This window comes from Gymnodraco acuticeps, unplaced genomic scaffold, assembly GCF_902827175.1.
Source record: "Gymnodraco acuticeps unplaced genomic scaffold, fGymAcu1.1, whole genome shotgun sequence".
Taxonomy (NCBI): domain Eukaryota; kingdom Metazoa; phylum Chordata; class Actinopteri; order Perciformes; family Bathydraconidae; genus Gymnodraco; species Gymnodraco acuticeps.
The window spans coordinates 1801453-1822264 of NW_022992205.1; the positions used below are offsets into that span (position 1 = coordinate 1801453).

Genomic DNA, 20812 nt, shown 5'->3' on the forward strand with positions numbered 1-20812 from the left:
GATGTGTCAGAACACTTTATGAGTTTTGACTGGGGCTGTCAGTGCCTCGGCCCTCCAAACCCCCAAATGCGCCCTTTTCTCAAGGACAGCTAGTTGCTAGGGCAACAGGAGCCATTTCCATGTAAGGCAGCTTCCTCCGCGCTCCGTTCCGCAGCCTGCACCCGAACCTCAGCGCCCCAATCACAGCCTCAGAGTGCTGATGACAGCGGGACTCGGTGGAGGGAAGCCGCATGATGCGAGGTGGAGGGTGTGAGAGGTGGGAAAAGGTAGAGGATGGATAGAAGAGGAACGAATGCAGGGTAAATAACCTCAGTGACCTGCTGAACACATACACTGGATAGGTCTGGAACTCACATGATTGTCTTGGCAGAGATAAGAAGCAATATAGGATGAATTACGCTGCCGTGAAATACACAGCCTGTTAAAGTTGCCTGACTGTTGCTCATGCTGGTTTCAATCTTCCCTATCTGGTTCAGCAGCCAGCCCTTTTCTGCCTGACATATCAGCCCCATACTGGCCGACACAGGTGAGAGGCAAGCAGGGAGCAGAGCGGGAGTAATAGTAGTGGTGTTTGCAAACGGGGAAGGGGGGGGGGGGGCGTGTGGGCCGTCTTTTGTGCCTGGAGGCAGATGTAGGAAATAGCTGACAGAGGCAATCACTAGTCTGCATGTGTGTGTCCTTCCGTGTGTCTGTATTTGTATAGGACAGCACAGAGAGCAAGAGAGACAGAGGGGAGAGAGAGGGGAGAATGGGGGGGGGGGGCTTTACTAGAGTCCAAACAAAGGCAGCAAGCGGCAGCTCCAAGCTCAGTGACAGAGGCTCCCCAAGGTGCAGCTTAGCTGATGGACAGGTGGCATAAAGGGGCTGCGTGTTGTCCAGTCAGTAGGGACAAGAGGGGTGTCACAGGAAAAGAGGGGAGGAAGGAAGGGAAAAGTGTGGGGGGGGGGCATTGCAAGGAGCAGCTGGTGCTGAATCCTGCCACTGTCCCTGTGTAACCCTCCAATGCACATATACAAACACACAGAGCACACACACATATAAACAGTACCCTGAGCTGGACTGTGAGTATCGTGTTCACAGGATGGATTTTACAACTCCATCCGTCTCTCCCTGGAGTGTGTTTATTAAAGATTATATATATTATTCTGACCACGAGTATTTAATGAGGCAGCAGGGAGTCTGAGTGAATTCTATTATCCATTTGATCTGCAAGAAAGAAAAACAGCAGCTGTAATGCGCCTATTTCACATGCATGCATGAATCGGAGAAACACTTATAAGACTCACAGTACTTGAGTATAAAAAAAGTAAATCAGTATTTTAAAGAACATTTGTATTGTATTGTGTTCTTTCAATAGCTAGAGGATATATTTGTTTATGAAAACAAATGCCAGTTTTGGCGTCATCATTGGTAAAGGGCTCGGAGTGAAACTAGGTGAAAGTGTGCCACTCAGGCTGTGGTGAATTCTCGGATCATGTGACAGGAATCAGGCTTGCTTGTCAGATGGATAATAAGCTCATTCAAGCCGTGACATGCCACGGTAGACTCTAAAACAGGATTTCCCCTGATACCATGACTCAAAGATGCAACCTGAAGGGATTAAATCACACATTTGTTAACATGCACACACAAAACTGCTCCCCTGCACCATTACACCTGCGCCTGAAAGGGCTGGTATTGTTAGGAAGAGTTTCATTTGAAGCCTTTAATGGCTGCTATTTAGAGGTGGAATACATTAAATAGCCCAATCATGGCTGCTGAGCGAGGTGGTGGCCCCGGCAAATGTATACTGGGTGAATAGATCGACTAATTAGCCTTTAAATATGTCATTGATTCATCTAAAACAAGGGATCTCTGAGCTATTCATGTGGCTGTGCTGCGTTGTCTCCTCCTCTATGACTACATCCTTAACCCTGATAAAGGAGGGGCTTGGTTGGCTGCTCTCCCTTCCATTTGTCCTAATCAATGGAGGCTGTTCAGCACAGACCCGGGGGGTCAGGGAAATTAAGTACCCAGCTCACACAGAGAGGGATCGGGCCAATGCCGGGGCACGGGGAGGGAAGATAGGCTAAGCCCTGTTACCTTGGAAACTACACTGCTGCGAAAGTTTTGCGATATATATTCCTTGAGTCCAACACTCCTCCCCTTGTTACAGGATGGTTTGCGTGAAAATGGCTGCTCTATAGGAATATTGCTATGTGTGCAGTGCGGTCATTTCGCCCCATTGTAAACACATTCCAAGTATTGATCTCGACATACAAAGCACTGACATGAGTAATGCATTATTCTCTGCTGCTAGAGACAATTACCTGCTATGATAAAGCTTCAATGGCTTTCTATAATCCCAAATAGGTTTCTTTGTATTCTCTTTCACTAAATAACAACACTAGAGATTCATGAGGTTGGTAATACTTTCATAAGGATGTGCAATACTTCCAGAAGATGAAGAATAGATCAATAGAAGTGGCAAATGAATGGTAACCATAGATGTTTCCTCATCTCATCACATGGTGTCTGCCTATGGCAAAGTATGAATGAGCTAAAGGTACAAAACTGATACAAAGTCTTTTGGGAAATGTCCAATCTGTTGGATGTCTGTTAGAAATGTAGTTCCTTGTTTGCATTGTTTTCTAACCATTTTTCTGATTTACACTTTTTACTTGGGACTCATTCCTCAGGCTCTACCAGATGTTGGCAATCTGGACCTCACTGACTGGGACTTAAGGAAAAGAGGAAGCACCAGTTTCATTTTGTTTATTTGTATTTCCTGCCAAACTTACAAAAAGGTTTATAATGCCCTTAATGTGATGTTGTAAAGTTATTCTAGTTAAAGCCTGAATGAGTAACGCCATGTGGTCAGTTTCAATTGTTTGTTTTTTAATACTCCTCGGTGGTTTTAACCAGTGAATTTAAACCTGTTGTCTTATTGACTGCCTTTTTCGTAAACAGCTCTTCAATGAATTTGCTGGCTCACATCCAGCTAGATGTTAAATAAATACTTAATAGGTGGTGGAGAGTCTCTGGTGAGACCTCCGTGTCAATCATTCTCACTTCGAGTCATACATTTCACACACATATATATACTCATATAACCTTAATCTAACCCACCTAGCCTCAAGGCATTGCTTTGCCCTTGGCACGCCTGGGCACATTCCAGTGCTGCATAACTGACATATCCATACAGGCCGCCACATATTATCTCTGACGTTAATGCTTAGGCGCTGAAAAGGTCATTGTAAAATTATAATGGTTGAATATATGCCTCAACCTTCTGTGGATAGCTACTGTATTTATTCATAAGCTTACATTCGTGTAAGTCATTAGAAATATATTTGTTTTTCTGTAGACCAGCAATTTACAACGGAGGAGGAACTATTTACATATACATTCAACTTTTCTGTAAACACACACAGATCAGGGTTAGTTCTGTGGCCAGGATAGTTGCCAAATGTTTGTGAAGGTATTACAGAATTGAGGCAGCTTAGAATGAGTGAGGGTTTGCAAAAGGGAGACTGGCAGATTAGTCTTGGGTTCCTGAAGGCAGCAGGATTATCCCAGAGAGGCTAGTGGGGGTCACGTCAGTTGCACTAAGACTAAAATCCCCATCCGTAGCAGACATAGATGAAATGGCATGTGCAAAAAAATGGTTACACGTGTTTTAACCTGGCTGTAACACCAGATACAGGTGTGGTTTTCCAGAAACCAAAAACCCAAAGGACCTAAGTGATTTGAGTAACATGAGTGACTTACTGGTTTGGGTTCCCTAAACACTGCTTCAAAGAGATTACAACAAATGGGGAATGTGCAAAAAGTATTTCAGCAGGACTGGTGCAGACAATGAGAAAATAGGAAGGGCACAAGCACAGTTGGCCTTGCTCTGCTGCATGGAAGTTTGATGAGGAAATTGGAAGGGCATCCATTCAAGACCTTCGATTTGTGGAGTTGGGCCAGCTCTCTTAATCAGAGACATTAGCGATTGATTAAAGAATAATGAAAGTCTTACTTGCGTCCTCTGTGGTGATTGTTTTTTTATGGTATCTTTCCTTAAATTACATCAACAGACTTTCAATCTGTTCAATCTGGCATGATAAGAATCGGCCCCACCCTTCCTTTAATTGTCACCGTCAATACAGCGAATGGATTTGCTAAATTAAAATCAACATACATGTGTCGTTCCTGTGTGAATAGATCAAGTGTTTGATCAGAAGCAATAGGGATATTGAATATGTTTTTTTATGTTCTACATTATGGCTGCTTTGCTAGGTAGAAGACCTATCAAGAATGTGTCCCGTATCGCCAGGGGCCACCGAAGAGGTCAAATAACTTCTTATCAGCACCCCAACAGGTTCTGGCCTGACAAGCTCAATTAGCCAGCGTTTGGTGCAGTGTATGAGGGGACCACGCTCTCAGCACGAGGCCCATATCAACAGAACCAGGGAGATGACAGACAAGCCGAGTCCACAAAGGCTTGATTGTGGCAGTGCCTGGAAGGTGGGTGAATGGGTAAAGAGAGAGGAAGGACTTAAGTTCTCAGGGGTTTTGTGATGTGGCTGATAAGAATCTCCCAGCTGAATGACAATGCCACTGTAGAAAGTCTTCTGGATGAAGTACTCCCATTGAGGTCAAAATACTGAAATGAGCATAATAGAAGAGATAAATGAGTTTCAAATGAAAGATTGTTCTATTGAAATCGAGGATATACCGTATCTAATACATCGTTTCCTCTTGCATACTCTAACATTAACTGACAAAGCCAGATAGCTTGCGGCATGCTTTTGACAGTGCAGCTGTGTTTCTTTTGGAAAAGTACAAATAGATAAATGGTGAGATGTTTAGGCATGTAACCCGAATGTTTTCAGAAAACAGTGGCCATATTTCTGGATCACAGCCTCCTTGGATGGCACAACAGTGATCGTGTTGGTGCCCATGCCTATTGCAACACTATACTGACAGATAACGAAGCGCATTAAAGCTATGATTTCAATCACAGCTAGTCATTCCATATTGGGAAGCCTGCCTGCTGGCATGGCGTGCACACAGATGGAATTCAAGCCATCTTTTGCCAAGCTTGTGTTGGCCCTTTTCCCCATTGCCACACTTTAATAGCAGTGAGGTACAATACTGCGAGTGATGCGCACCTAATCATGCTGTGTGCAGGCCGAGTTCATTCTCATTATCTCAACACTTTGCGACATGTTGAGATCAAAACAACTCCTTGTGGCATACACAAACATTAGCTTTAACATTTTAAATATCTAAGGAATTCTTGCACTGAAAATGTGTTTACTCGTGTAGCCAATAAGCCATCATGAATAAGCTTAGTTTCCCTAGTTAACACACAACTAAACAGTTTTGACGAACACATTTCTTTGAGGGAACAGTTGTTGTACTTGTTTTGTTCATTTATTGAACCATCTTAAATAGGGTTCTATTTCCAGCGTGCAAGAGGCCATGTATGGAGGCTGTGGGTGTAGATCAGTCAAACAAACAGAAAAAAGCGACTCCAGTCTCAAGGCCTTTCACCCAGGAGACTGTATGTGTCCAACAAAAAGCAAATGATGCCCTTTTTTAAGCAAAATCATGATCTTTCTTTGTTTTTCTGCCTTAACAGAGCCAAACAGTTGTTGTGTTTTTAAAGGTGTTTACGACGTGTTCAAAATTGCCACTGTAATCCAGCAGAAAATACTCTTCCGTTGAAATGTAAATGGGAACAGCAGTTTAGTTTTGTATGGGAATGTTCATTTGTAGGACACAGTGTTTAGGCAACACACCCAATATGTGCTGTGTGTAGCTCTGCTCAGAACATGTCTTCCTCCTCCAGCAGCCTCGAGACAAAGAGTGCACAAAGGGAAACAAAAGACTTCACTTCAAGCAATCTGTTGAAATAGGTCATTATGGTGGAGGCATGCTGTGAATGCACCGCCTCCCCAAATCAATACATGAATCGCTATATTTAGTAAGAAGGTCGCGAGGAGGAGTTATCAAAGCTGTACAAGGAATGAGAGACATGAACGAATCAGCTCTGCACTTGAGTCGCGCCTGCTTATTTTAGATGCAGATGGTTCCAAAATGTCTTCTCTAGTGAGGGTTTCTCTCTGTGGAGAGTTGAGATATCCCTCATGGTGGCTGCAAATGTCACATTCTGCTCAGTGTCAATGTCATCATGTTACCCTTCAAGGTGCTACATGGAGAAAAAGTAATTGGACATGACTGTTTTGGGGGGCATTTCTGTTCTAAATGTATTCAATTGTATGATTAAAAGTTTTGACACAGTTGAGAAGAACTTTTTGGTTCTCATGTTTAGATAAACTGTCACATGACCATAAAGTAAACACATTTTAGTTACCTTAATGCCACGGCAGTTTGGACAAATAAGTTTCTTTAAGTCTTAGATACTTACACATTGAATATTTACCTTGCTCAGACATATTTTCCCCCAGCCAGTAATGAGCAAATGATCCAAGTTAAATGCTTTCATTGTTTCTAAGAAATCTCTACCATTGATAGCCCACTGAACCATCTCAAATCAAACAAAAGGGAGAGGAACATACTCTTTGGCCAAACACATAACTTCATGTCATTCGAGGCATTTCAGGCAGGGGGGGCTTGCCCAAGAAACCTATAAGAACACACTACAGGAAAGCATAATAGGGCATCTTTAAGAGAGATATAGTTCAGTCTACACTGTACTATGAGTGGGATTATTTCCCTCCCCTCCGTCTTGTTTTAACTTTATCTATCTCCATGTGAGCTGACAAGGTCTGCCTTTTTGTTTCAACCCAAATCCTTAACATCGTCATGACATTGCACAGGGACAAAAAGCTAAGACAAGAGGAGAGCAGAATGAAAACTACCTCATTAATATCTGTGACTAATTTATTCCAGGCGGTTCTCTAAGCCTGTTACTCGACAGAGGAGAGATGCCCGCACTGGGAGGTGAGGTAGCGGTGGCCCTGGAGACGGTGCCACACTGAGTCGGTTGGGCGGGGCGGAACGAAAACAGCCCGCACATGAGAATGCACTGATCTCTCCCCCACCTGATCCGCCAACTCTGTGGAGACCACACAGCCTTGAGATGACCACAATAAACCAGAACACAGGTCCCGAAGCGAGCATTTCACAGGCATCAATGCACTGCGAGGCCAATCCAGAGGAGTTGGGGATGTGATTTTTTTGTTTAGTCTGCCGTCTGTGTCTCACTGTTTCACTTCCTGATTCTACTATACATTTCATTTACAGTGTTTTGAAGTAGATAGAACGATACATTTTGACCCAAAGTACTTTATATTTATCTTTTTTTGTCAATATTTGAAGGTGATGGATATTCAATAACCAACGTAGTGAATTTCACCTTGTAATTAACTATACATTACAGTACATTACATTGCATTTAGCTGACGCTTTTATCCAAAGCGACTTACAATAAGTACATTCGACCAGGAAGACACAACCTTGAAGAAAACAGAATCATATAAGTACATCAGGTTTCATAGAGCCAAACATTTCAAGTGCTACTCAACTGGCTTTAGGTAATCCAGTCCTTTATTAGTATAAAAGTGCTTCGTATAGTTTGAAATACTGCACTACGATATAGGACCATCACTTCTGTATGCGTTTACTTTACCAGGAATGCAGATTGTGTTATTTTTAGGTAAAGAACGTGTATCAGCTCAAGTCTTCTCATGGAAATAATTCTATTTTTGCAAGTGCTTTAGCTTACAGTTCATAGTCAAATGTTATTGTGTCTAAAATTACACAGAATTGTAATAATATTCTGCCTATTAAAAAGTAATTACTGCGTAATTACCGTCTAATTTTCCAACATGATGGAGACATAAAACCATTATGATATCCCAGCACTGTACTTAAACTCACGCTGTGAGGTGCACAGGAAGCGATTGTTATTTTTCCGCACAAGGAAAAACAGAGCCGCCTTCTCATTAGCTTGTTGTTTACAGTCTCACCTCCTACATCTCTATATAAATCCAGTATAAACAGCAGAATCCCCAAAAGGCTTTACAGTATAAACTGTGGGAAAGTATTGCTAATCACAACTCGAGGAACAAGAGGTGGAAGGGAAGAACAGGGGGAGATGAGTAACGTGGGGAGATTATTCTCACCCTTAAACCACTGGTACATTTAACAATGTAGTGGTAGGAATAATCTGACTAGATAGGGATTAGCCTAGCTGAATGTGCTACGGCTTTCATCTGCCAAGGCTAGGGTAAAAAAAAACACGTATCCTTTGGATGAACCCCTTTCTTCACAAGAGTTATAAGAATGAGAGAAAGCGTGTCCAACCGTACCTTTCAGCTTGGGAATTCCTCAGGAGACTTGAACAGCTCATTATATTGAGTAATTTATTTGCTTAGTCGCTGCCCAAAGGGAAGTAAAAAGTTTTAACATCCAGAACATTCTGTAAGTAGTCCATTTTACAAACCTGAGCTGTCCCCTGCAGCAAAACCATCCCCCCCTCAGCCAGCTTTCAACAATTAAACCAGGCCACTGGAGCCAAGATTGTTTTCCTGCCCAGCATCAAGTAGGCTCATCCTGCAAAATTACCCTTTTTAATTGGGTACTGTGATAAACAAGCAAAAGTATGGAGTGAGATTATTAAATACTGCTAACAATCAACAGAGTGTGACGGAATACAAAACCAATCTTTGAAAAATTGAACAGCTCGTGTTCAAATTGAGCTCTCAGTAAAGTGTTTTTGTTCACCAAACACCCTTTTATTGCCTTTTTCTGTCTTTTTTTTTTATACAGTTTATCGCCTACTAGGAGTATCTGTGTGTCGCTTGCTTGAATGCTTTCATCCACACTAAACTATCTTAAAAATAAATGCATGACATTTGGTACAGAAGGTTACTGGGTACAGAAGATTAATCGTATTGACTTTGCGGATCAACTGATTTTTTCTATAGCGCCACCAGTGCTCACTTCTCATGAGAAATATATCGACATCTACTAAATGGGTGATTTCCCTCTAGCAACACCAGTGAGTTGGCCAATGGTGTTGTACTTTCACAAAAGTTAGCATGCTAAAAAGCTTACCTAAGATGTGAATAGGCTAAAGAAAGTTGTTAGAATAAGCAGCTGAGCAAAAAGCCCCTCAGAGGTGCTAGCGTGTCCGTAGACTCGTGTTAAGTGGATCATTATTAGGCCTTCTTTTGACCTGATAATAATCTGACTGTTATCTGAACTTGATATAGATGCCTATCTGGAATGATGTCAGTTTGCAGGTGTAACTCTTTCATTAATATCCCCTGGGCCTTGATACTTAATATAGCGAAGGACAAAGCAATATCTCTATTGACCAAAAACATATTAACCAGTATTCTCAGAAGTCAGGAAGTCACAGGTTACACCTGGCAAAGAAAACAAAGCACAGTCCTGCAGCGGTGGCTCTCGACAGGGGAGAGCTTCACTTCACATTGACGGAGCTTTTAAGGCATGTGTTCAATTTCCAACTCAAACACCACTCGGAAACCTCGCGGGGAGCATGATGACGGAAACCTTTGCTATACCCGTCCAACTTTAGAATTGACATTAGACGGGGGATTTCTAAACAATTCGAAATGAAACCCAAAGTAAAATAAATCTCAATACAAACTGCTTGATTTGGTTGTTGATTTTGTTCAAACAGTGCAGAGGCCCCGGTGAGTAGATAAAGCTTGTGTGGACACGATCACCTCATAGGGATTCACTGAGGTTAACAGAGATGTTGCCCCTTGAGTCGAAGGATACTTTCCGTTTGTTGGTTTTTCTTATTTGGTCTCGTGCACTGGAATGAGCTGTTCATTTAACCCAGCCTTTCTGTTTTCCATTGAGAACGGCAGGGTGGACTTTCGGAATCTAAATCAGTTTGATTGCCAAGCAATTAAATGCACAGGAATTTATCTTAATGACACTGCGAGAGAGAGATATCGACATCTCAGAGATTTACAGTGCATGCTGAGTCATGGCACAAAACAAAGTAGACTTCGCATTGTCCGGAAAGTAATCTAAGATGTACAGGAAAAGACATTTTGAATTAACAACTTGTATCACCTCCATATGTATAGGGGCCCTATTATGCTCTTAGGGGTTCTCCCTTTATGTGTTATAAAAGCCTCTATTGAAATCCTTTGTTTACTTCCGTAACATAGTGACATCACTATGTAACATACACGCTTCTATTGGCTAGAGTTCCAGCACATTTAGACATTAAAACATGTAAATGTCACAGTAGAGGCAAACAATTATAGGGGCATTTTAAAGTTGTTAAATGTTAGAGATGGAAAGAGGGGCTTTCTCACGGGACAGTCAAAAATATCTACAAAGAAAATATTATTTTCAAGTATTGAGGCAAGCAGCCTTTTATTAATTTGACAAGCACACTTTTTCAGAATAATTTAATTTGTTTTGAAAGGAGCTGTATCAGGAAATCTTCTAAGTAATCCCTCAGTAGAAGTCAAAACGTTGAAATGAAATAAATACTGCAGTAAGGAAGTTCACAGCAGTAACACTCTATGAAGTCTTCCTAAGGCTGCTCAGAAGAGATGATCTCTCATGGTTATTAGCACAGTATCTTGACGGGCATTGAGGCGTTTCACACTGATAAGAGAAGAAGACGAAAAGGGAGCAAAAAAAATAAAAAGCTCTTCCAGTGTCTTTGTTAATATTTCTCTTTGCCTTTCTATTCTGATCCATCTCTACCCTCCCATATCTCCGCCTCACAATGCCGCTGTTTAATTTTTGATAACCTGTATTTTAACAGGCGAGAGATCTCTGTTGGCGGGTGATGTTGCTTATTTTAGACTCCATTGTACTTCTGGATTCTTCTACGCACAAGAAGAACAATTCCAGGTTTTGCTGGTAGTAGTACTAAGTCAAAGTGAGGGGCTGTTGCACACTGACGTCATAGAGTTACATAAGGTGCTGTCGTCAAAGTTCTTCTCAAAGGAACCAACTGTCAAATAATTCAACCCAACTGAGCAGCAACACAATGAATAGCTGGTGAATTATATAACTAACAGATGTTTTTGTAGTTTCAAAGTCTGGGCACATATTCAGGTTGAGCACATGCAGCAACAGTATGCACCTTTATGTGCGGAGGGTATTATGCTGCAATACTATGATGTTGTATGGGATTAAATAACCATCCAGTGTGATGGAGAATATAGACTTACAGTAAAGGGGCCCTATTTTACCTTTCTGGAGTTGTCCCTTTCCTGTAGTGTGTTATATTGTTTTATGTGCATGTAAGTGATCCGCAAAGGCAAACATCCTGACGTTCCCAAAAGAGGGAGTTTCTCTCCCATACAATCCCGACCTTCCTGAACACCTCGTTTGGACTCCTTTGATTAGTTCCGTAACATAGTGACATCACTATGTCACGGAAGACACTTCTACTTGTTGGCGCTCCAACACATTGTACTTAATACAATAGGCTAAGGGGTGGGACGTCTCTAAGAGGTTGACCAATCACAACAAAGCCAGCCAGCTTTGGGTGAAAAGAGGTGCTGCAGCACAGGCAGTATGAGACAAATAAAGACCTTTACGAACATTAAAGCATGGAGACATGTCACGGTAGAAGCACAAAATATAAATATGAACCTGAATATGTGCATAATATATCCTCTTTAATCCTTTCAGCATTTTAGTGAATGACCAAGGGGTTAACATTGTGTGCTCATCTCCTGAATACTACAGCAACAGACTGCATGTGGCATACCCCACCAATGCCAGGAATGAATATGATTTCTCTCTTCGCTGTCACATTTAGAATAGCTCTAATGTAGGTCAACGGCATACAACACCACCATTTTCTCCCCATGTTGACCGAGTTCTAATATATCATTGGAAAACAAGGTCACTGATACTCCCCAAGGAGTCCTGTCTTAAACAGTGAGCCCGATTGTTTCTCCTCTTTTATCCAGACAGATGCTTGATCAATCAGTCTCCCTTAGTCGAAAGGGCTCTGACGGGACGCGATGCAAGGACATCTGAGAGAGCGCACATGACGGGTTGTTTTGACAAAGCCCCGGCCTTGTCCCTGATGAAAAAGGGAGGCACATATGGAAGGATCTCTACAGTAGACACTGCACGGCTCTCATTTCCTTAAAGTCCCTACAGCCTCACTAAGGTAAATGTATCAAACTAAAGCAAAAGGTCTCAGGGTTGTCACCCAGTTTCTCCCACATGGAGAAACACCAGTCTGTGGTCATCAGGCTCTGGTATCACGGGGCTCAGGGTAAGACAGGAATAGGTGTTACAAGCAAGAACCAGACCTGCAGGAAGCCTCCACAGATGACCAAAAACATATTTAAAAAAGGTCTTGGTATTGTTAGAGGTCGTAGAGCCTACATTTGAGATTCAAAATATAGTGTGGGATAAGGAGGAGTGTGACAGAGGGGGCATGTGGAGCAGGGACCAGCATGTGCTGAAACACATGGAAAACGTTTACGGGCTTAACAGGCCGTGATCTTTGAGTTCAGGGAGATTCGCAGGGATCGCAGGTCACGTTATCACGTCCGCATGTGATGAATGTGCTGTGAAAACAAGGATGATAAAGAGTTCCTCTGTGTGGGTATATAATGTTCCAATGTGTGCACATGATAGCATGGTACATGTATGCATATGTATTCAGGCATGTAATGTCATTGGTGCAATAACTATGCTGTAATGTATATAAGAAGGGCTGTATGGAAGATTTCACTCATTAGGTTTCTCCCTTCCTCTCATGAATGGCTCCCCCGCTCTTTCTCCTGCTATATGGATGTGTGCAGGAACAGAAAAGACTGAAAGACAGAGGGAAAAAAAGCACCTGGCCATACTGAAATCCTATCACAGTGGGGAAGAGGGGATAAAGGCTCTGAATGTTCCCCGGGGGCCTCTGCGGACAGGATGACATGTCTTAAAGCTCGTCTGCTTGCCTCCTGCTGTTACGACATCCTACACCGTGTCTATCTCTATCAAACACAAATCAAGCTTTATTGGGTTTAAATGAACTCCACTAATGGAAATTAAGTGATATCGCCTATGGTGCAGAAACTAAGTAATGTTGTCTATGATATCATTTAACAGACAAATGTTGCAGCATCTGCTCCGACACCAATTTGTATGCCTTATACTTAACTAAATGATCTTCTCCTAACAGCACCCGAAGCCGCCATCAATCTAAGAGAATAAGTGTGGCTTTTACTTACAAACACATACTATTATGTGAGTGCCTATTGTGTAGGCAGACTGTTGACATTTTGGTCTCCCGCTCTCTTATCCTTATTTTCTCCCACTCACTCTCTCTCGCCGTTACCGCAGACAAATGCAAACCTTCCTTCATCTCTGTATGCACAATGTACAATGCAGCAAGAACCTTGAGGGGGTGTGTTTGTTTTGTTTTTCGCTTTGTGTCTTGTTCCAGAGCGGAAGACTGACATCCAGTCATCAGCGTGGCTATGCCCCACGTGCGCTGTTAGTCAATTAGAGCTGCCATTAAAGGCAGAGGCACCCAGGGAAATAAAGGCGGCGGCGTGGATTCGTCTGTGCTACGCTGATTTCCACCCTCAAATCCTCTCCAGACGAAGAGGCTGCAATAATTGGGATTCTGACAGTGGGTTAGGGGGACTCATTTCCTGCCTTCACCTCCTCCCCTTCTCTTTTCCATGCAATCATGCCTATCCAATCATGGCACCTACCTTTGCACTCGATCCCCCTAACTCTCTTTATCTACAACCGCATTAGGTTGAAGAATTACTGAAGCCTTAATCTAATTGTTCTGGGTGCAACTGCAGGAGCCTCGATTCCGAGCAGCCATACTACCCAGACCTCATCAAGAGATTAAAGCAGACCTATTCTGCTCATTGGTGTTCCTTTTCCTGTAGTTCCTGAATAGGTTTGTGTGCATGTAAACGGTCTGCAAACGCTAAAATCCAAAAGTTTCTGTCCCACACACTCCCTCCAACAATCAGAGCAGTACATGACTGTCGTGCATGTACAGTAGAATGTACTACAGTAAGCGTACACCCCAGCACGTGCACTCCGCTCTCCATCAACCAAACGGCTCGCTGCACCCTCGCTGCGAAGGGGACCCAAGTTCCCATCAGCAAAAACACGTGGGTTTGCTATCCTGGCTCCAGGATGGTGGAATGAGCTCCCCATTGACATCAGGACAGCAGAAAGCTTACACACCTTCCGGGGGAGACTGAAAACGAATCTCTTTCGACTCCACTTCGAGCGATAGAACTATTAACAAAGCACTTATATACTAATAAAGGGCTGGCTTATCTAAAGCCAGTTGAGTAGCACTTGAAATGTTTTAGCTCTATGAAACCTGATGTACTTATATGATTCTGTTTTCTTCAAGTTTGTATTTTGTTGGTCGAACGCACTTATTGTAAGACGCTTTGGATAAAAGCGTCAGCTAAATGCAATGTAATTGTAATTGTAAGTCCATTAGGGAGGCATGTTTGCAAGTGTTACTCTGTTACACATTTCTCCAACAAGCATTTAACATCAGGAACTGTAATCTGATTATCTACAGTAATGTACATCTTTGTATTCTTAAGATATATATATTAATGCTGTCAAAATTATCGCGTTAACGGCGGTAATTCATTTTTTGAATTAATTGCATTAAAATATTTAACGCATTTAACGCATGTGCAGAATGGCCCGCCCCATACGTGCCACCAGTGGCAGCGCCAGGGTATGGCTGGGGTAGGCTACACCCATACCAAGAAATGGCTTAGCCCCACCATGACAAATGATGTTAAAGTAAGCAAAATAAAGTCTGCCAACTCGCGCGGAGTAAATTGCACAGACAGCAGTTAGTAAGATTGATTTCAGTAGCCACTTGTCTGGAAATACCGAAGACCAGAAACGGTTTTGAAAACTTTTGTCATGTAGTGATTGTCTTCTCAATAGAACATCTTTGATAATGTCTTCTGGCCAATCAGAATCAAGATAACGGCGTGGTGTTGTTGCAGGAAGTCCCGACGGAGAATACTTTTGCTGTAGTACAGGTAACACATAACTGGTACGCAGGTGATGTGTGTAATCTGAAATGCGTACCGTCACTTGTGTCACAAAGCGCATTTGCATACAGACGTACTTGTGAAGCTTTTCCAGAAGGCGGTTAGATCACCGGACGACAGACTCGGTCTCCGTGTGCACAGACAGGGCTGCTGTTAACGTCGGTCTTTACAACGGAATTGTGCCGAAACTACGCCAACCGGCTGCGGAGGGAGACTTCCTCCCCCCCCCCCCCCCCCCCCCCTTCACTGGAGAACTGCGCTAAAACAGCTGATCACAACGTTCACACTCTGTGGTCACGAAGTACTCCACTAGCGCGCCCCCCCCCCCCCCCCCCCGTCGACTTTCCTGAAGTACTCCCCCGTTGATAGAAATCAACACGTAATGAATTAAGACCCCACGGTTTGATGATTGATAGGTGTGTGGGTTGTCTTTCATTTTGACACGCAGACATTTTTTATAATAAACATAGATACTGTATGTTAAATGGATACATCTGCCTTCTTTCATTTATCTTTCCATTCCCACAACAATATACATAAATAAATGGCATATTTTGGACATAGTTCGAATGGTGATTAATCATGATTAATTAATTTTCAAGCTGTGATTAATCTGATTAAAAATGTTAATCGTTTGACAGCCCTAATATATATATATATATATATTCTGAGGCAACCAGATTGGTTTCACAGGCAAGATTATTTAACTGCACATAAGTGGAAGAGCGTGCAGAACATGTAACAGTTGCACTTTTGTATCCACCGTCCTGCTGTGTGATGTTATGTGTTGACTATTGTTCCAACAAATCTGGACCACAGGGCCACACGAAATGCGCTGTGTTTTACGATGCTTTCCCTTCCTCACCAAACACAGTAATTAAGAAAAACACAACAAAAAGATGACTCCAGCTGTTAGTGTGGCTGTGACTGATTGTCTCCATCTGAATCTTCACTGTACTATAACGGGAGCCACGCTCCCACAGCAGAGACCCTTGAACTCACACTAGCATGGGGTTAGATGATCAGATTACAGTGATAAAGCACACACGGGCATTGTTAAGCGAGTTTGCAATTCCACCCATGAGCATGGCTCTCATTGTGCACCAGTGAAGAGAATGCTTTTCATTCTGGAAGTGAACAGCAAGGGCAAACAGGACCTCATGTGTCCATGTGTCCTCGGGGCTCTAAAGGGAAGAAGGATCTCCCTTTTCTGAAAAACCCTGGTGTGGTTCAGGACCTCTAACATGGAGAAACTTAATCTGACTTGTAAGACAATATCAGAGAAAAAGGCTTCAGCAATTTCATGTGCGCATCCCCTATACCATCAATATTTTGACAGATTTCATGACAGCATAATTATTTGCCGGGATCCCTGCCAAGGATTTAATTGTTACAAGCGTAATTACACGTTCAGTTGCGGGGATGTTGGAAAAAAGCATTGGTCGCGTCCTTAACATTACAGTACAGTCTCTTTCATCTGGGATGCTTTATGCTATGTCTCTGAAGCTCCATAATCCCGCTATGAAACAGGATATCTTGCAAACCCCTCCGAGGGCACCTCTCACAAATCAATTCATTACCCCATAATATCAGCAGGCCAAGGCGCATCTTTCATAGATCAATTCATTATCCGACTTCTGGCAGTTGAAAGGCGGCGACTGACCACAGTTTTCAAACACCGATATCAGCTTTCAGTGTTTAGGAAGATGACAAGAGTGGTGGTGGTCTTCCATCAAAAAGAGGCTTCAGAAGAATGGGGTAACTAAGCATCGAATAGTATCCTTTTTATCTGTTATGGTTTGATTTTTAGTAGAATACACACTACTGGGTTGTTTGCACCGAGGCTCATAACTATTGTATGGAGCCATAAAATCCTTCTCCATTCTTCAGCTGCACTCTCAGATAATGCATTCTTTTCATAAAGCTTTAATATCCAGTCACGTGATCAGGGAAGTGACAGAGAGCAGAACGGTAGGAATGTGTCTGTGTACAGGAGGAGTGTGTGCTTCTGTCAGGGTCACTGCAGTTTGTCGATGAGCCCTGCAGTGCTCAGATCTATAACTGTCACTACTGCAGTGGGGGTGATGAAGAAGAGAGCATGCGGGCAGCCTCTCTTCTCGTGGACCTTGGCTAACAAAGCCGGTGTGCAGCAGCAGGTCAAAGAAGACGAAGGTTAAGAAGGTTAAAACCCTATTCAGTCAAAACTGTGTGAGGATATAAATGAATCAACATGCTTTGCGCTGACAGAATTTAATTGTATAATCCCGTTTAGCCCAAAACGACATGACCGAGGACACCCCCGAGATGTTTCCAATCCACCTCGCGCAGTGAACTACATGTAGGTCAAAAAACAAGCGGCTTTGTGTAATGACGTGGGGATGTGGATTCAGAGCGGCTGGCTACAGCAGAGTAGCGGTATTCATGTTCCCTTTTATTGGCAAGTATTCCTTAAGGAGGGAGGCTGGTGCCTGTCCTCATTAGTAGTCATTGAACGGGCCCTGGCAGTGTTCGGGAGGCAGCACCCATCACGTTTCCCCGTCCCAGCACACAGACACCGGGGGTTGTGTTGTAATTACAGGCGCACATAAGAGCGCGATCTGAAACGCAGGTGGGTGGTTTGTTGTGTTGGCTGAAGCAGCACGGCTCCAGTCTGCGGGCTACGCAGTTTCAAGTGATCAAGATCCCTGAGCACGTGGACCAAATACCACCTGCCAGACAGGAGATAGGGCATGGCACAGGTAAACGTTGGCTACATTGATGTTTTTGAAAAGCCAGAATCGATTTGCCTGTGAGGTATTCCAATTCATAGGAAAATGAAGGCAATTTTGAAAAATATCCTCATTGTCCTCAGGGAGGGAAGGAGGCATTCTATCAACAAAAGATGAGCGCAGAAATTGCTGTTTTCTTTGAATTGATAAGCATGAGTTCTGTTATGTTTGAATAGAGGCATTTCTCGGTAGGCTGAAGCATTTATATAGTATTCTTGGTAAAGTGTGCAAGACAGAACAAAAACACGCAGGTCTTGAGGTTTAAAAAATGAAGTGCATAAATATGTTTCCCTGACAGGCTGTTGTCATGATTTGCGACCAATGATGAGCAACTCCAATCCCTTTATGTCAGCTGAGAAAGATTGACTGAACATGTTTTGCAGCCACAGCAGCTGTATATTTTCAGATCAAGCCCCAGGCATCATTTTTGCCATTTTCATCTGCGCATTTCTGTTATAAATAAACATAAATCATCTTTATAAAAATACGATGGCTTCAATAAGGGTAATTTATGCTAAGAATGCATACCTTCCATCATGTTTTATTAATCCATGACCATGTATCAGTCGCTTATATCAATTGAATGGGCATGAATATTCCCCTGGAGTAGTTTACAGTGAGGAATAAACATCCTTTTGATATGTTATTATGAAAGAAAAAGGCTTAGCAGATTTAAGAAAGGCATTATAAGAGCAGAACATACCTCGACAGACAGTCCCATTCTCCACAGCCTCGTTCCCAGCCTTGCACATGCAGCGTCCAATGGGAACCATCCATTCTCCATCTCCATTGCAGTACAGCTTGATGGGCACGTCCACCTCCTCTGCGTTGGGGATGCAAACACCTCGTGCAGCCACCAGGGAGGTGCTCTCTGCTCCCGACAGCGTCTCCTGGAACAACGCCCCGTTGGTGATGATGCGTGGGCACTTCCGATAGAAGACGCGAACAGCGATGAGCGACATGCAGCCGCCGTAGTCCTGGAAGGCGAGGTAGAAGCCGTTTCGTGACACAGGGCCGAAGCTCCGGATCTCAGTGTTGATCTTCATCACTCTGCCCCCTAGATCCACCTGGGAGAAGCTCTCGTCTGCTGCGATGGTGTCCACTTTGATCCAGGGGTTCTCCATCCAGGCCGGGGAGTTCCTGCTGGCTGTGTCCGAGTCAGATTCGTAGTAATAGAGGTTAAATGTCTCTTTACAGGAGCCAGGCACGTTGGGAATGCTACTGCAGTCCCTCACCGAGAACTTCATCTCCACGTGGATCCGCTGAGCACCACGACGGCGGATGTACTTTGTCCGTACCCAGTTGTTCTGATTGTTGTCGAAAACATTGCAGACCTGGTACGTCCGGATGGTGTTCATGTTTTCATCATAACCGCTCACCTCCTCCCACTGTTGAGACAAAAACACAGTCAGTTAGCATGTTTACATTTGACTGCTCTGAAAAGAAGACTTAAATACAACATTTTATGAAAAACAAAACTGGTAATTAGGCACATAGTTAACTCGATTCATCCAATTAGGCACAATTCAGCTGTAAAGCAGTAAACGGTCTGAACGCTTCCAATTAATATGAACATCATAAAGCCCCGCTGATACCTATTTGGTAGCAATAACATGAATGTTTTCATGCATACTTTATAATACTTTGATTACTGGGATTAATCAGCTCAAGCAATGTTTTGATTACATTAATTAGATGGTGCAAAGAAACTAAATATCTCCAATGAACCAGTTGCATTAGATCTAAAAGAATGCAAAACAGCCTTCAGAGTGTCCTCACATTTCTTGGCTTAAAGAGGACACATTATGCTAATGTCCATGTTTGTATTTTCTGCCAGTACTTTGACATATGTACATGCTTCAATGTTCAAAAAGGTGGTGAATGTTTAGGAGAGAAACTCCCTCTGAAGGAAAAATTGGGATGTTAGCCTTTGCAGGCCATTTACATGCACGGAAACACACTACAGGAAAGGGAAAAGCCCAAAGTACTGTATTAAGGGGTGTTAAAAACATTTGCTTTGTACAGGCAGAGCGCTTTGATGTTGACCCTCCCTTTTCCTCTCCTCCCATGGAGGAAACCGTTCACATCTTGTAATGCTTTGAAAGAAACCGGAGACGTGACATTAAGACACTTGAACAGAGCAGAAAAGTTTCTGGTTTATGTGATATGCGTGTCCTACTTTAATACTGCGTCGTAATGGGACACATTCAGAGCACATACGGTAATGGGTTATTGACATTGCGGTGAAAGCTCTTTTCCCTACAGTGAAGCACTGAGGAAACATGACATGACTTTTCCAATATCAAAGTCACACTAAACTGACATAATCATATTACACAGGTAATCATATAAAGAAAAATGGAGGGGCAAATTTCAGTATGCTATTCAGCTTCAAAGTCCACGTATTACACACCAATTGGAGTCCTTGCTCTGTCTGTACGGACTCCAGATGCAGCCTCTGTGGTTTCCCTGGCCCTTGGCCATGGATCAAACCAGCTTTAAACACCATGCGCTTTAACCACCAAGCAGGTCGTGACCTTGACCCCGGCTTCTCAGCTAAGAAGAAATGCTGCTCTCACCCCCCCAGAGCCACTGTGAATCAGCTGCACCCTCTACTGCTTCCACAGCTCGACCTCCCCGCTTCACTCTTCACTTCACAGCTGATGTAATTTCTCAAATTAGTGCCCACTTAGTGAGGATTTTTACAGATTTTGACGAGTTGGGAGAAGAAAGTCACCCCTCTTGTTGTGAAACCGGCGTTCCATCAAACACTTTCAGACTAATTAGAACGACTTTGGTTCTTAATTCCCATGTCCTAATAAACACTGAGTCAATGTGATGCCTGGCTCGACCAAAACTCAAATCCAAACCATCAAAAGAGCCAACCACAACAGAGGACTGAAGTGCGGCCAAAAATAATAGAACAATTATAGAGAGTAAACAGAATGCAGCTTAACCAACAAAAAGAAAAATAATAAGTCTTTTGTATTCGTGTCTTAGTGACCCTTTAGTCCTTATTAGCTCAAA

At 43.0% G+C, this 20812-nt stretch overlaps 1 protein-coding gene across 4 annotated transcripts in view; it reads right to left on the reverse strand.

Annotated features, from left to right (window-relative positions):
* Nucleotides 1-20812, reverse strand: part of ephb2b (eph receptor B2b) — a 139299-nt gene that overhangs the window by 51643 nt on the left and 66844 nt on the right. For all 4 annotated transcript variants that reach the window (XM_034205653.1, XM_034205652.1, XM_034205651.1 and 1 more), the window contains exon 3: nt 18489-19173. In XM_034205653.1, the coding sequence (XP_034061544.1) occupies nt 18489-19173 (685 nt within the window). The remainder of the gene's footprint in view (nt 1-18488; nt 19174-20812) is intronic.